Source organism: Hippoglossus hippoglossus, chromosome 16, assembly GCF_009819705.1.
Source record: "Hippoglossus hippoglossus isolate fHipHip1 chromosome 16, fHipHip1.pri, whole genome shotgun sequence".
NCBI lineage: Eukaryota > Metazoa > Chordata > Actinopteri > Pleuronectiformes > Pleuronectidae > Hippoglossus > Hippoglossus hippoglossus.
In genome coordinates, this window is record NC_047166.1 from 10,400,821 (window position 1) to 10,414,123 (window position 13,303).

General features: G+C 42.0%; 1 protein-coding gene across 1 annotated transcript; it reads right to left on the reverse strand.

Moving 5' to 3' along the window:
* Positions 1–737: 737 nt before the first annotated feature.
* On the reverse strand, positions 738–12,056 carry LOC117777187 (aryl hydrocarbon receptor nuclear translocator-like). Its single transcript, XM_034611791.1, is given in 22 exon segments — positions 738–2,720; positions 2,814–2,950; positions 3,037–3,211; positions 3,433–3,622; positions 4,968–5,164; positions 5,937–6,046; positions 6,528–6,646; positions 6,914–6,921; positions 6,923–7,015; positions 7,017–7,067; positions 7,727–7,801; positions 7,892–8,026; positions 8,317–8,393; positions 8,515–8,600; positions 8,727–8,792; positions 8,894–8,996; positions 9,086–9,299; positions 9,591–9,804; positions 10,634–10,684; positions 10,801–10,839; positions 10,996–11,089; positions 11,680–12,056. Coding segments are annotated over 22 exon segments (2,355 nt in total). The 5' UTR covers positions 11,717–12,056; the 3' UTR covers positions 738–2,636.
* Positions 12,057–13,303: the final 1,247 nt, after the last annotated feature.

A 13,303-nucleotide genomic window follows, 5' to 3' on the forward strand; every position in this document is an offset into this window, starting at 1 on the left:
TGTGAAAGAGAGGAGGGAAGGACGAAGGCTGAAACTGATCCCAGCAGTTACCCACGGATCTCTCCTCTGTGCGTCTTCAGCGACATGCAGAAAGGGAACAGATACAGGCCAATCACAGCAAAGCTGGCTTTTGTTTCCTCACCAGTTAACATAAAACTCTTTCAAGGAAGTGAACACATGCAGGGATGTAACTGAAAACATTCATGACTCTTGCATGAATGTGATAAGTGAACAGACTAAATATATAAACTTTGTGATTAAGGATTAAATGCACAACAGAACACTGTGGTTGCATGCCTCTGCCAACCAGTGCATTGTGTATATTTCTATATTCTTTTTTTTCCAGATTCATATAAGGCCACTGTGACCTTTGTGACCTTGACCTATGACCATCAGTAATCAGTGAGTCCAAGTGAATTGCATGAGATTTAATGAAATACCTGATATCACATTCACAGTAACATGAGGTCACTGTGACCATAAATCCACATTTTTCTTTAAAATAAAAGTTTTCATATTGCAGCATTTCAGTAATGATAAACGCTGATACGTATATAACTGTGAGAGGTTTTATAGGCCAATTGATAAATCAGTCAGGGAGGAGTTTTTTTCTGTATTTGTTTATTTCTTATTCTCTTTTTTGACTGTGTAACTCTGATTTACTCTACTCTATTCTATGAGCTGACTAACTCTGCTAGGACGTGTGGGCAGTTTAAATTAGAATCCAACTCCATTTCTGACAATATAGCAATTTAATACAAAAACCAAACATTCTCTCATTTAACATTTCATATACAGTATATTTATATATTTGTGTTTAATGAGTGATAAAAGTTCACATCATTGAAAAAAAAAAAAGAAACCCGGATACAGAGCGACCAAAAAGGTTTTTTAACAACAACAAAGACGACACAGTCACCAAGATATTTTTGAAGACAATAATGGACATGGGTTTACATAGTTACATAATTTGTCATTAAGTGTGCAAGTGTTACACACAAACTACAGAAAACTGTAATAAAAAGGGTCCAATTTAAACTAATACCACAAATTAAAAACTTAAATGTTTCAATATGTCATCTTTCATCACACAACATTCTTCTAAAATACAAACTTACCAAAAATTGATTGTATAACACAGGTGGTCGGATCTCGTTGGCAAAGATTCAGTCCTCGTCCAAATGTTAGTCACAAACATGAGGACAAAACACTCAACACTTTTTGGACATTTTCATTTTTAGATCTTCTCAGTTTATTCCATATCAATCCTGAATACCCTGATCAAACCTTTAATTAGATACCAATCAGAAGATGGTAATGGACAATTCAAGTTATCATTAAAAGTTTTTGAAATAACAATAAAGTACTACGGAAAATGTTCAAGGAAATCAAAACATGACTACCACATCTCTCTAATTCAAAATAACATGAAGGAAAACATTTATAACAACAATAGAGAATGGCTTCAAAGTACATCATTCCTGCTTGTTAATTATTGCTGAGTGATTTCTTCTTTTTTTTAGTTTTTTTTGATTTACAAAAGGAGTACAAAAATCCCATACTTGGTACAGGTTAATGCAGGATGACAAAAAGACGTCAAGCAATTCAGAAAACCCTATGACTGTATTAAAACTTGATAATGATACTGTACGCATCCATTAAACATACACACACACACATGCATAGTGTATATATATATATATATATATATATATATATATATATATATATATATATATATATATAAATGTAGGCAAAGAAAAATAGATTATACATTTCCACCGGGCACCTAGACCAACAGTATATAGCCATTGTAACACATTGTGTCTGTGTTATTAAAGTACATCATTCCATGAAGAAAAAGAAAAAAACTTAAATGTTCCTTAAGAGGAAAAATGAAATAATTAAAATTTATAGGTGAAGCCACCAAGTACATAGAAAACTGTACTCCGTATAAACCTACACATTGTAGAAGCGCTCCATGAAAGCAGTGCTGACATGCAGAGACATGCTGTGGATTTCAAACTGCAAGTGACAGTGGTGGTTTGCGTGCGACAGCTGAGATTCTTTTCTTTTAAATCACCAAAGCTGTATATCCCTGCAATTTCCTGAGAGTTTAAATCAACGATTGGGGTGATTTATCTACGTGCTAAAGGCTAAAACAGCAAAATACACTTCATCAACGCCTGAGAAAACCAGGAATATATTAGAATACAAGGCCTTTTCTTTGTGTTTACCAGAATGTGAGAGTGTGTTATTGTGCAGTCTACTCAAATGCATTTGTGATTGTGCGCTTTTATATATGTATTTATTTATATATATATATATATCACATATCTACAATATAGGTTGTTGAGCTTTGGGCAGTGCTAGCTAGAGATGTCTCTTAGAATCTTATTGTTAAAATAATATTCTTTTCATCAGTAGCAAATCCTTGATTGTCCTCTCCCATATATCTACAGTCAGGTAAATCCCACCATATTCAACTGGCCCGTGGCAGTGCAGTTTAAGCCATGCAAAGCAAGAGAAGAGTGCTACTCTCAGGAGCAGGAAGAAAACAGGTACAGAAGAGCGAAATATAAGAGAGCGTAAGGGCAAGAACTGTTAGGACAAAGGTGTGAACTTTATCGACCAAGTCACTCATTAAACGAAGGGTAGATTGGAATCTCAAAGTCATCGCTGTTGAAGTTGGCAGGCTGGTCCAGCATGGACAACACATCCTGGAGCAGATAAAAAAAAGACAAGACCAAGATTTATTATAAGTGATAAAACAAAAAGGGAGAGTAGAGCCAGACTGATTTTGTATCACTCACAGGAAACATGTCTTGCTGGTTGCCCTGAGCATGAGGATGCTGCTCTGCGTTACTCTGCGAATGTTGCTGGCCTTGCCACTGAGGCCACACTCCCTCCGCTGCTCTGGAAGGAAACTGTGCCCCCGACTGAGAGCCGTCTGAAACAGAGAGCAGAGGGGTCAGAGGATGTACCTGTATAAAACACACAGACATGGTTCAACACACATCTGTGCATACAACCTACCATAGCCATTGGTGTTGAGGCTGGCACGAGCATTAATTTGTGGGTAGTCTGCACCGCTGGTGGGGGTGGGAGCAGCACCTGTAGGCATCTGGCCAAAAGAGTTTGAAGAGCCGCCTCCAAATCCTCCCATGGGAGCAAACGGAGGAGACATGGTCTTTGCTGCCTGGGGAGCCACCTGTTGGTAAGAATGAAAAGAGCAACTCTGTTTATTGACTAAAAGTAAAGTAGGGTCGATGCCAAATAATTAAATATGTGGTCAGTAACTGGCAGGAAGACAAAAACGTGTCGTTATATCAGTAAGTATATCATCGTTGCTTCCTTTGTGAATAAAGATTGATTTAAAACGTTAACACAGATGAGATAAATAGGAGCATGACTGCTGTCGTACTATGTTACCTGGTTATTAAATTGTGGTCTAGCTACGGGTCCAGCTCCAGGCCATCCTCCTACTGGTCCTCCAAGGAGGGGACTTCCAGTGCTGGAGGGGGTAAGCGACTGCGGGCCTCCATTCTGACGGGACATCTGAGCCAGCATCTGTCCTGCTGAGTGAGCTGGCTGTGTCATCTGTGGAGTCATGTTGACTTGCCTGCAGAGAAGAGTGAAGAGAGAGTGAGAGCTCTGTTAAAAATAAAAATGGACTCCATTACATAACATGATAGAAACTCACCTGAAATAAAAACAGAAAACCCTTCTTACAAAAAAGAATGTGAGCAAATTGTAATTAAAATCAGGGCAACAACTACTGGAAACACATTGTGCATGTTTTCAGGATTACATTCTGAAGAAACAATGACTAAAACAGCATCTGCACCAATTTATAGCAGATGAGGGAAGTTTTTATTCTTCTACACGCGGACTTGAACTGTGGCAGACTCCCAACTGGGAGAACTGGGTAATTTTCCCAAGGGCTGTTGTAAATCAGCCAAAAACCTACAGGTAAACGAGGTGGTAGCTCACATTAACATGCCGGTTTATTAGTTCCCACAGCAGCCAGGAGTCACAGAGTTTACAGAGGATAATAATCTCATTACCTCCACATCTCAACTTGTTATCCCAAGGTAACGACATAACCTAATTAAGTCAGATCTCAAGATAACAGGATAAACTACAGGCACCTTCAAGCACTTGTTTCTGCTCCATGTCATGTTGTTTGTATAAGAGATGTAACTGACATTCATTGTCAGAAAAGAGCCCAAATAAATTGTGTAGTTTGCAGAATAAACAGTGGAATGAGCCAAACACACTCTGAGGCAATAAAATAGAGGTGTTTACTTAAAAAATTCATCAGAGGATGTTTTGCCTGAGGATTAAGACCTGTTGTACATGAACATCAGTCATCCAAAACGTTAACAGCCCTGGTGAGGTGAATCACATTGACTATCTCATTACAATGGCACCTGTCAAGAGGTGGGGCATATTAGGCAAGCGAGCAGTTCACTTTTGAAGCTGATGTGTTGGAAGCCGGAAAAATTAGCAGGCACAAGGATCTTAGTAACTCTGCCAAGGGCCAAATTTAAAGATTACTGGGTCAGCAGCTCTTCAACACAGCAGGTCTTATGGGACGTTCCCATGTGCCGTGGTTGGTACAAGGAAGAACAACTGGTGAACTGCCGACAGGGTCATGGAAACTGCTGAGAACATTAATATTGGCCACAGTTCATTGCAGCATGCTGTGGGGAGCCGTCAGTCAAAACCAATTTCATACACCCACGAAGTCCTGGAAAAAGGTCTAATTATAAAAAACACGTATGGGCGGAGTACAGATGCATTTAAGTATGTGTTAATATCTTGGTTCCTCAAACCACAGGACACCTTCAAAGGTCTTGTGTCAACCAGTTGGTGCTTTTGGCAGCATGAGGTGAACCTACACAATATTATGCAGGTGTTTTTAATGTGGTGGCAGCTCTGTGTAAGCACATGAGACTTCCTACCTGTAAGCATCATTGGGTCGTCCTGCATTGAAGTTGTTGGCCTGAGGGTAAACCTGTGCGGAGGGAGTGGAGGTGGAGGACATGCCCTTCGTCTGATCTGGGCCTTGGAAAAGGGAGGAGTAGAGCTCTGGCTTCTCGAGGGTCTTGCTGTGGTCTGGACCTGCAGCTGGGACAGGCTGTACCGGCTGGACTGGCATCTGAAGACCAGCAAAATGATCAGTGAGCGATCACACTCCAGAACTCAAGTGTCTCAGTGCTGGAGAAATTACCCGACCCAACAGAAATGTTTAAGTGTTCAGTTCTCTTGAATTTGTTGCGTTTACAGAGGTCGTCAAATATGGCGGCGCAGTCAAATGCATGTGTAGTTATTCATATTGAGAAAGGAATTCACAATGTTGGAGGATGCAATCATAGTTGGAGGAGACTAAACTGCCAACCTCTGCCAAAAAAGGGAACAAATCATCAGACAGTACTGACGTATTGTATGTGAAAGTGTATGATAATCCACAATGGGCAAAAGCTTTGTTGAGTTAGCACCATGTGAAAACAGGTTTTTCTTTGTTTTAATTTTTGTGGTTTCAGCTGGAATATTTATTATTATTCAGTTCCTTTATGTGCATGTTTGTCCTTTTGCAGTAGTAATAACCAAAAGGTTAACAAAACTGAAACCTACAGTCACATTTTACGACCTAAAAATGAATAAAGAAAAATATGTTTATGTTTTTTTAGAATGTGTGATCAGTGTATCTCTCTTAAGTTGTTTAATGTTTTATTCCACTCTGTGTTTACCTTATGAATACTGTGTTGTACTACCTATGGGGAAGTACAATGGTGTTCTCTCACTGGTGGTACACATTTTCCTCTATATTAGGAACAATGTAACCACAGTTCTGTTAAAAAAACAGTACATAATCTATGCTTCAATCGGACTTGGCATGTATATCCATGGGTCCGCACATGTGGTCTAACCTGTGAGAGGGCAATTGGCCCCGCTTCATACAGCCCGTCTCTGGCTCCGCCTCCCTCCAGCTCGGCCTGCTGCTGCTGTTGGAACTGCCTGGAAAAGGGGACAGCGGGTGCTGATTAAAAGTCTAATAGAATAGTCTCATCTCCATTTCCATGCCTCCACTGTTGAGTGAGAAATCCCAAACACCTTCTGATAAAACAGCCCACCACCGGTCACCATGGCAACATAAAAAGAGAAAGGAGGACAGAGGAGGAAGAGTGTGACAAGCTCCAGCAGAGAAAGACCTGCTATATTAACACTGTACAAACCGCTAACATGCTACATCACCTTTTAAATTGTAATGTCTTTACTACTTACTATTGGAAAACTACAACACATGCTTCTTATTAGACAACAGTTCTATTTTTTCAACGCTACAGTGGAACAGAGACAACTAAAAAATGAGAGAAGAATACCTCAGGGTGGGAATGATAACAAAAACAAAGGGTCTATAGTTGGCTAGTAACAGCAAGTAGTCTTCCCATGAAGAAGCAGCCCCCGTTCTCCCATGCAGGGGAACAATAGTCAGGTCAGGCCTGGTCTCACCTGATGGCCCACCTGCCCCGGGCTGAGCACAACAGGAGGGCAGCTTGGGCTGCTCTGACCCAGGGAAGGGGGCAGCATGCCCCCTGGGGAGGAGATTGGGGGTGAGGGGGTCTGAGTCGAGTTTCTACTGCCCCCACAATTAGAGATGGGTGCAAAGGAGAGGTGTAGGGGAGAGAGCGATCAGTGTGTGTTTATATAAAGTCAGTTTTGGTAATGTTGTAAAGTGGAATTGGGATTTAGGGAGGACAGGTAAGCATTCAGACAGACGGATTCTTTCCGGATCTTACAGTTATATTTCACCAAATCAGTGCTTTCATTGTGTGGAGTATTTTATTGTGTAATAAGGTTGCGTATCACCGGTAATGGTAAAGTATTTCTACTAAGATTGACTCACTTGACGTTGGACATTGGTACAGATGATATACTCAATCTCCTCTGAAAATGGATTCTGGAAGGTGAAGGAGCTCGTTCTCATCCAGATCCATTCTCTCGATTTTTGAGCGGAACCGAAACATCACTGACAAAACCTGACCCTTCAGCTTCAACACCTGAGGACACACGTGCAACATTTCAAACAGTCATAATGTTGTGTTTACACAATAACACAAGAATCTAGAATACTGACAGATATCAGGTTACACCTTTAATAAAACATTACAGCGTGAATGTAGAAGAATCTGAACTGTTGAGCTGTGGGAACTGACTGAAGCTTCTTAGGATCAGTTTCAGTTCTGGTTTGACTTTCCTTCATATTTCACAGTAAAAAGAAGGTTGCAGTGAGTAGTGAACTTTTTTTCATCCTGCTGCACAGAAATGAGGTCAGCAGCAGCTGGTGCTTAAGATATCAAGTGTGAAAATGAGACAAGTAACCTAAAGGTTTGGAAGAAGGAAGTGTACACTCTCACTTTGTACGCTGAGGTGACAATAGCCATGACTAACATAACACAACCAAACCAGTGCAGCTGTGTAACTTGAGTCTCATTCTGGGTCACATAAGTGCCAGGGTTTGACAAGAAAGAAAATATGTGCAATAAAAAATATGATAAATCTTTTTCCGCTGTGTCAATTTTGAGACTATTTTTATTTTGATTCTGACAATGTTGTAGCATAACAGTGCTTCATCACAGAAGTACTCCTGTAAGCGCATGTAAACACAAGAGATCCACAGAAAATAAAAATTAGACCTCAAAAAGTGGCATAATCCTACCTGTTGAAAGCTGTCTCTCAGTAAGCCCTGGTCTTCAGGGTGGGCGAACTCCAAAATATGCTTACCGAGCAAATCCTGCAACATAAGCAGATAACACGAGAATAATAAGCATAGAAAACATAAACGGCTTCAGAATGAGATATTTCCACCAGCTGCGAAGCGTACCTGTGGCTGGTAGCCGATAGTGGCCATGCAGCGGTGGTCTACAAAGGTAAACATGCCCTGGCAGTTATGGCGCGAGATGAACTCTACTGGAACACTGATACTGTTGATGTCTGTGTCACCTGGGCAACAAGTCACCTGAAGAGGAAGAAAGTTCCAGTTTAAGCATAAATGTAATGACCTGCAGGAGATATAGTACAAGCAGGCCCTACACAATGTTTAATGGTTCAAAACAAGGGCGACAAAAAAACATTTACAATCCCACTGCATGACTTCGATTTATGGACCGAACTTCACAAGAATGAGTTTCTAGTTCTCATTCAAAGGTTATTAATATCATCACTGTTTTGAAACTCCGCAAATCATGCAAATATTTTAAAAAACAACATAAACAAATCACATAACTACTATCACTACATCTATTATACCTGTAATCTCCCAATGGCAACTAGGCAGTAGCGACTCCCCTGAGTGTTGTCTGCTTCATTATCCGTCAGTGATACTCCTGAAACAAACACACAAAAATGTCAACATCCAAGTATAACTCGTCATTTACAGGTCCTGGGCATATGATGAAGCAAAAGTAACAGAGATGGAGATGATCCTAAAAAAAAGCAGAGTTTTACCTGCAGGGGGCCAAGACTTGATGTATCCTGTACAGTGGACCACTACGTACTGGGTCTCCCCTTCCTTGGCTGCACCCAAACCATTTCTGAGGTAAGGGGGGGGAAAAAAAATCAATTACCATCTACTTGCTACTGGGCTACCCTACATCTACTGGTGTGGAATAATAATGATCAAATTATAAAAAATACTTCAATTGTTTGGCTTTGCTCACCTGTTTCTATTCCGAAGGAAATTCAGTCTGTTCATCGACAATGGTTCCACTGGACATGAACCACACCTTCACACACAAACAGGCAACCAAATGAGCAATTTACACATCTTGGCACAAATCACAGATTAAATATTAAACTGCGTGATTAATCTGAGTATGAGTCACACCTCATTCTGCAGATGAATGAGCGACGGGCCCCCATACTCATTCTTGCTGATGACTGCTGACCTTCCTTCTTCACTGTTCCAGTCTTTAAGTCCAACATCCTCCCTTTGAAGGCAAACCAGTGCATTGAGTCAATCCTGGGTGTAATGGGGTGCACATGTGTCAGCTACGACCTGTGTGTGTATGATTTATACCTGTGTTGTTATTCTCTGCAGTGGAGAGCTGCTCCCTGAGCTTTTCTGTGTCGTCTTGGTGGAGCTGATCATACAAGGAAGAGCCGAGCCATTCAGACTGTGACTGGTTGAGGACGGGTGTCACAGAGTCTGAGACATAAACAATGCGGCCGGTCTCACATGACACCACGAACAGGAAGCCATCGGCAGCCTCCAGGATGAGGTGCTTCAGTTCCTTCAAACAGAAAGCATCAAAGACGGGCTCAGCAGTGGGGAGGATTGATCATCGAGCATATTCCTCCACATGAGTAAATTATAATGTTTTCTCGAAACTCAGAAGAGCCCTAGTCCTTTAGATCTTGGTCCTTATCATGACTATGTTGTCTGTAAGAGGGTCTTCTGCAAAGGTCTATGATTCCCCCACTGTAGAGGTTGTGTAATATCACTAATTTTAGAGGGGGGAATTGTCTGTTTCACATCTGACCACCCTTCTATTTCTACATGTCTCTCTGTAGGTTGCTTATACCTGGTCAGTGAGAAAGGAAGGTTTGTACGACCCATCTGCATTGGTATTGCCACTTCCTCTCAGAGACTTCATATGGGACACTGCCATTCGTAAGATGGTAAGTTTGTCTGGTTTCCGTGCCAGAGCGCTGCACGTGGGCACCATGTCGGACAATTCTGTGATGTAGGCGGTCATCTTGTTCCGCCTCCGCCTCTCAATCTCACTGTGGTTCTCCCTGGATGGAGGAAACAAGGGAGGGATGCAAAGGTGGAGACGATATGTAGGATCAAGATGGGAGAAACAGCTAGGTGGACGACATGGTGTAGAGCTCAGAGTTAATTTTTCTATGCAAGTATGCCAATCTGGAAAAGGAGATGGGCATGAGAGAAGGTGAGCGACGTAATGGACACATAAAACAAAGTGTCGTCAGTGATCAAACTGACAGTGAGAAAGCAAGAGATTCTGGTCTGTCAAGGCCAGTCGGTGTGACAAAGGAGAGCAAGTGCAAAAAGAGAAAGACCCTTCAGATGTCCTGAGAGGGGGGGGGAGAGAAGAGAAGAGGATTACCAGAGTGAAAGAAGACCCCGTCTCACACAAAGCACAGTGGTTAGTGACACATATCACAGTGGTGGGTTAAGACAGACAACAAGCAGCCTTGGGGCAAAGAAGCAAAGCATTCTGACAGGCACCAAAAACAGACACACAGTGCAGCGAAATATTCCGGTAATGCTGTGCTGTCAAAAAACTATGTGCTAGGGCCCCGTCAGGACAGGACAGTATTTAATCAGTGCATTTAATATTGATATGGATACAAGCAGGAGAGGAAGCCTTCCCTAGCGGTACAGGCCATACCTGGCTACTTTTTTTATCTGCAAAACTCTGATCGTCTTCCAAAAACCTGGAAATGAAACCAACCTGCTAAAGTGCTGGTCCCAAAAAAATCTCGACCAAAGTAAAAAAGAAGTGTTGGAGTAAAAAAAAATAGTTGGATAGAGAGAGAGAGGATTACTTCCCTAACTGCCCTCAACTCACTCACATCTATTTCTCATCAGTAATCCTCCTACCTGGCAAAGCGCTCTTTGTCATTGCCGTTGCCACCTGATTCATCATCGCACCTGAGGAAAAAGAGAAAACACCACATGAAATCCCAGCAGCCTGGACAGTCATAACAAACACTTGATAGTGCAACTCGTCCCGCTTGGGCGAAAAGAACACACGGAGACAAATGTACCTGAACAACTTGCTTCCGTCGTCATCGTCGAAGTCTGGCCTGCAGTTGTGGAGAAGCGAGACAAGCGAGAGGCGTCAAACAAAAGATATTTTCAACACAAGTCAGCAAAAACGAAAACATCTCACAATACACACAGCGCAGGAACTAGCACTAACACACACACACACACACACACACACACACACACAGACTTACGCAGCTCGTCTCTTGTTGGTCACTTTTGGCACAACAGCCCCGCCACCTGCTTGGGTCCCACTTGCCCCCATACCCAGATCTGGGTCTGGTAACTCTATTAATAACACAGAGGCGCACAGACAGAGGTGATCACTTATTGTGGCACAAGCACTGCAAAGGGAAACTAAACTTTTACTCGGAGCCAACGTTCAAATGCCAGATTAGCAATGCATGACAGAGCTGGGTGGGGTGGGGGGGGGTGTTTGATTCACAATGTAAAGCATTCAGTTAACACCAACTATTCCTGAATCGTGATTTGTGGTTTGTTGAGACAGTCACGACCCTGAGCTAACGCTGGAGCTACATGTAGCGCAGAGATGTCACGCTAAAGAGCCGAAAACAGACACATTAGCTCGCCTGAATTTAGCTTCTCACCTCACGGAGCTCAAATAAAAACAAGGGAGCTTCCTACACAGTGATATAGCCTCTGTTGGCTGCTAGCAGCTAGCCCAGCTCCCACTTATGCAACAACCAGCGAGCCTAGCTGTGGCATTAGCTCGGCTACTAAGCTAACTTAGCCGCTGCTGTCACGCTATCTTTTTAAGTGTCCGCTGGAGCCGTGCGGTGGGGAAAACACCGACAACCCGCTGACAGCCGCACCGTAACGTGGGGCTCGAGGCCACCGGGACTTTGAGGGCACTTTACCTGGGTCAGCAGAGGACATGTCCGAGTGGAAGAACATAAACAAACAACTTCAGCTGCGGGGGAGAAAAAAAGAGACCTCAGCACCCCCGCCCCTCCCCCGCGCTAGCCAGCTAGCTCGCGGGCTAACCAGCCTCCTCGCAGATTTCCTCGCGACTTTGCTTTGAGTTGTAGCCGCGGAGAACCACGACCGGTCACACGAACCCCAAGGGTGATCAACACGGAGGGTAGTGACGGATCCGGTCCCGGTTTAAAGCCCTCTCGCTGGGTAAGATGGCTTTAGGGGCCAACGGAGCCACAGGCTGTCCACACTATTTTCTCTCCTCCTCTCGATTGGACTCAACAGCCAGATACACATGACGTGAAATGTTGGGAAATCCGTGCGGTGCTCCGCCCAGCAGGAGGAGAGGAGGAGGAGGAGGAGGAGCCAGGAGCCCTCAGGTGGAGAGGAGAGCTGAGAACACAAGGTTTCTGAGTTTATCTGTTTGATTGTTTCATGTCTGACAATGTGGACTGAAAGTGTCTGTGCAGGAAGTGTCATCCATCTGCTGTGATTCATGTTTTATATACTGAAACACTTCACTTTATGTGGATGTGTGTGATCTCATCAGGCTCTTATACTTCACTTTATACCTTTGATTATCAGATTTGGAAAAAAACAAGTGGACCCCGGAGTTAAACACTTAACTGTTAGGTAAATTGTAAGTCCTTGTTGGCATTTAAAAATAATGTATTTTCATTGAATTAAATTGAAGTTGTTTTCTTCACAACAACTGCAAGTGCATCATATACGGCTCAGATGTTAATGATAATGTGAATAAAAAAATATATGAAATATGTTGTACTCTCATTCATGTTTTACAAGCAAAGTATTTGATTTCACTCATTGTTTGATTTGCAATATTTCTCATTTTATATATTTGATACTTTGTGGCACATTTGATAAAAGATTTTTTATTGACATTTTGACATGTGAAAATGTATAAATACAAACATTTTAGAGGTCTGGTTTCTGGTTAAGGTAATGGATGAACCAGTGTTGATTCAGGGTGACGTAATGATTGATCAAATTATTAAAAATATTTTATATTTTCTCCTCTATCTCTGTTCATTCAGCTGAACTGAGTTGAGGTAAATGTCCACTCACCCTGAGTCTGTGTCTCCTACAGTTTTCTCCTGGAAGAAGAGTTTATTTTTACTCCACTGTCTCCAAACACAACGGAAACAAAAGTTAGTGTAGGTGTCTTAGTGAGAGTTTATTGGTTGATAATGATGACATCACCTGGGAGCTGCTGGCAGGCCCTAGGTTTGTCACAAATCAAATTTTGATTGTTTAATTTTGTTGTCATGCTATGTTTGTGCCAAGAACACTGTTTATCTTAATGTGTATTGTATATAAAGCACTTTGAGCTGCATATCTTGTATGAAAGGTTCTATACAAATAAAGTTCATTATTAGATCAAGGGCTGTGTTAATGCTTCTGTGTGATAATGCCATAAGCAGTCATATTGTATTTCTACAGTATGTCAGATGTTTCAAGGTACAAAATCGTCTTCAAACTTAAAATATTTATTGTGTGGTATATTTGCAGGCATGATGCATAAAGAAATATAAACAACTTCACAGG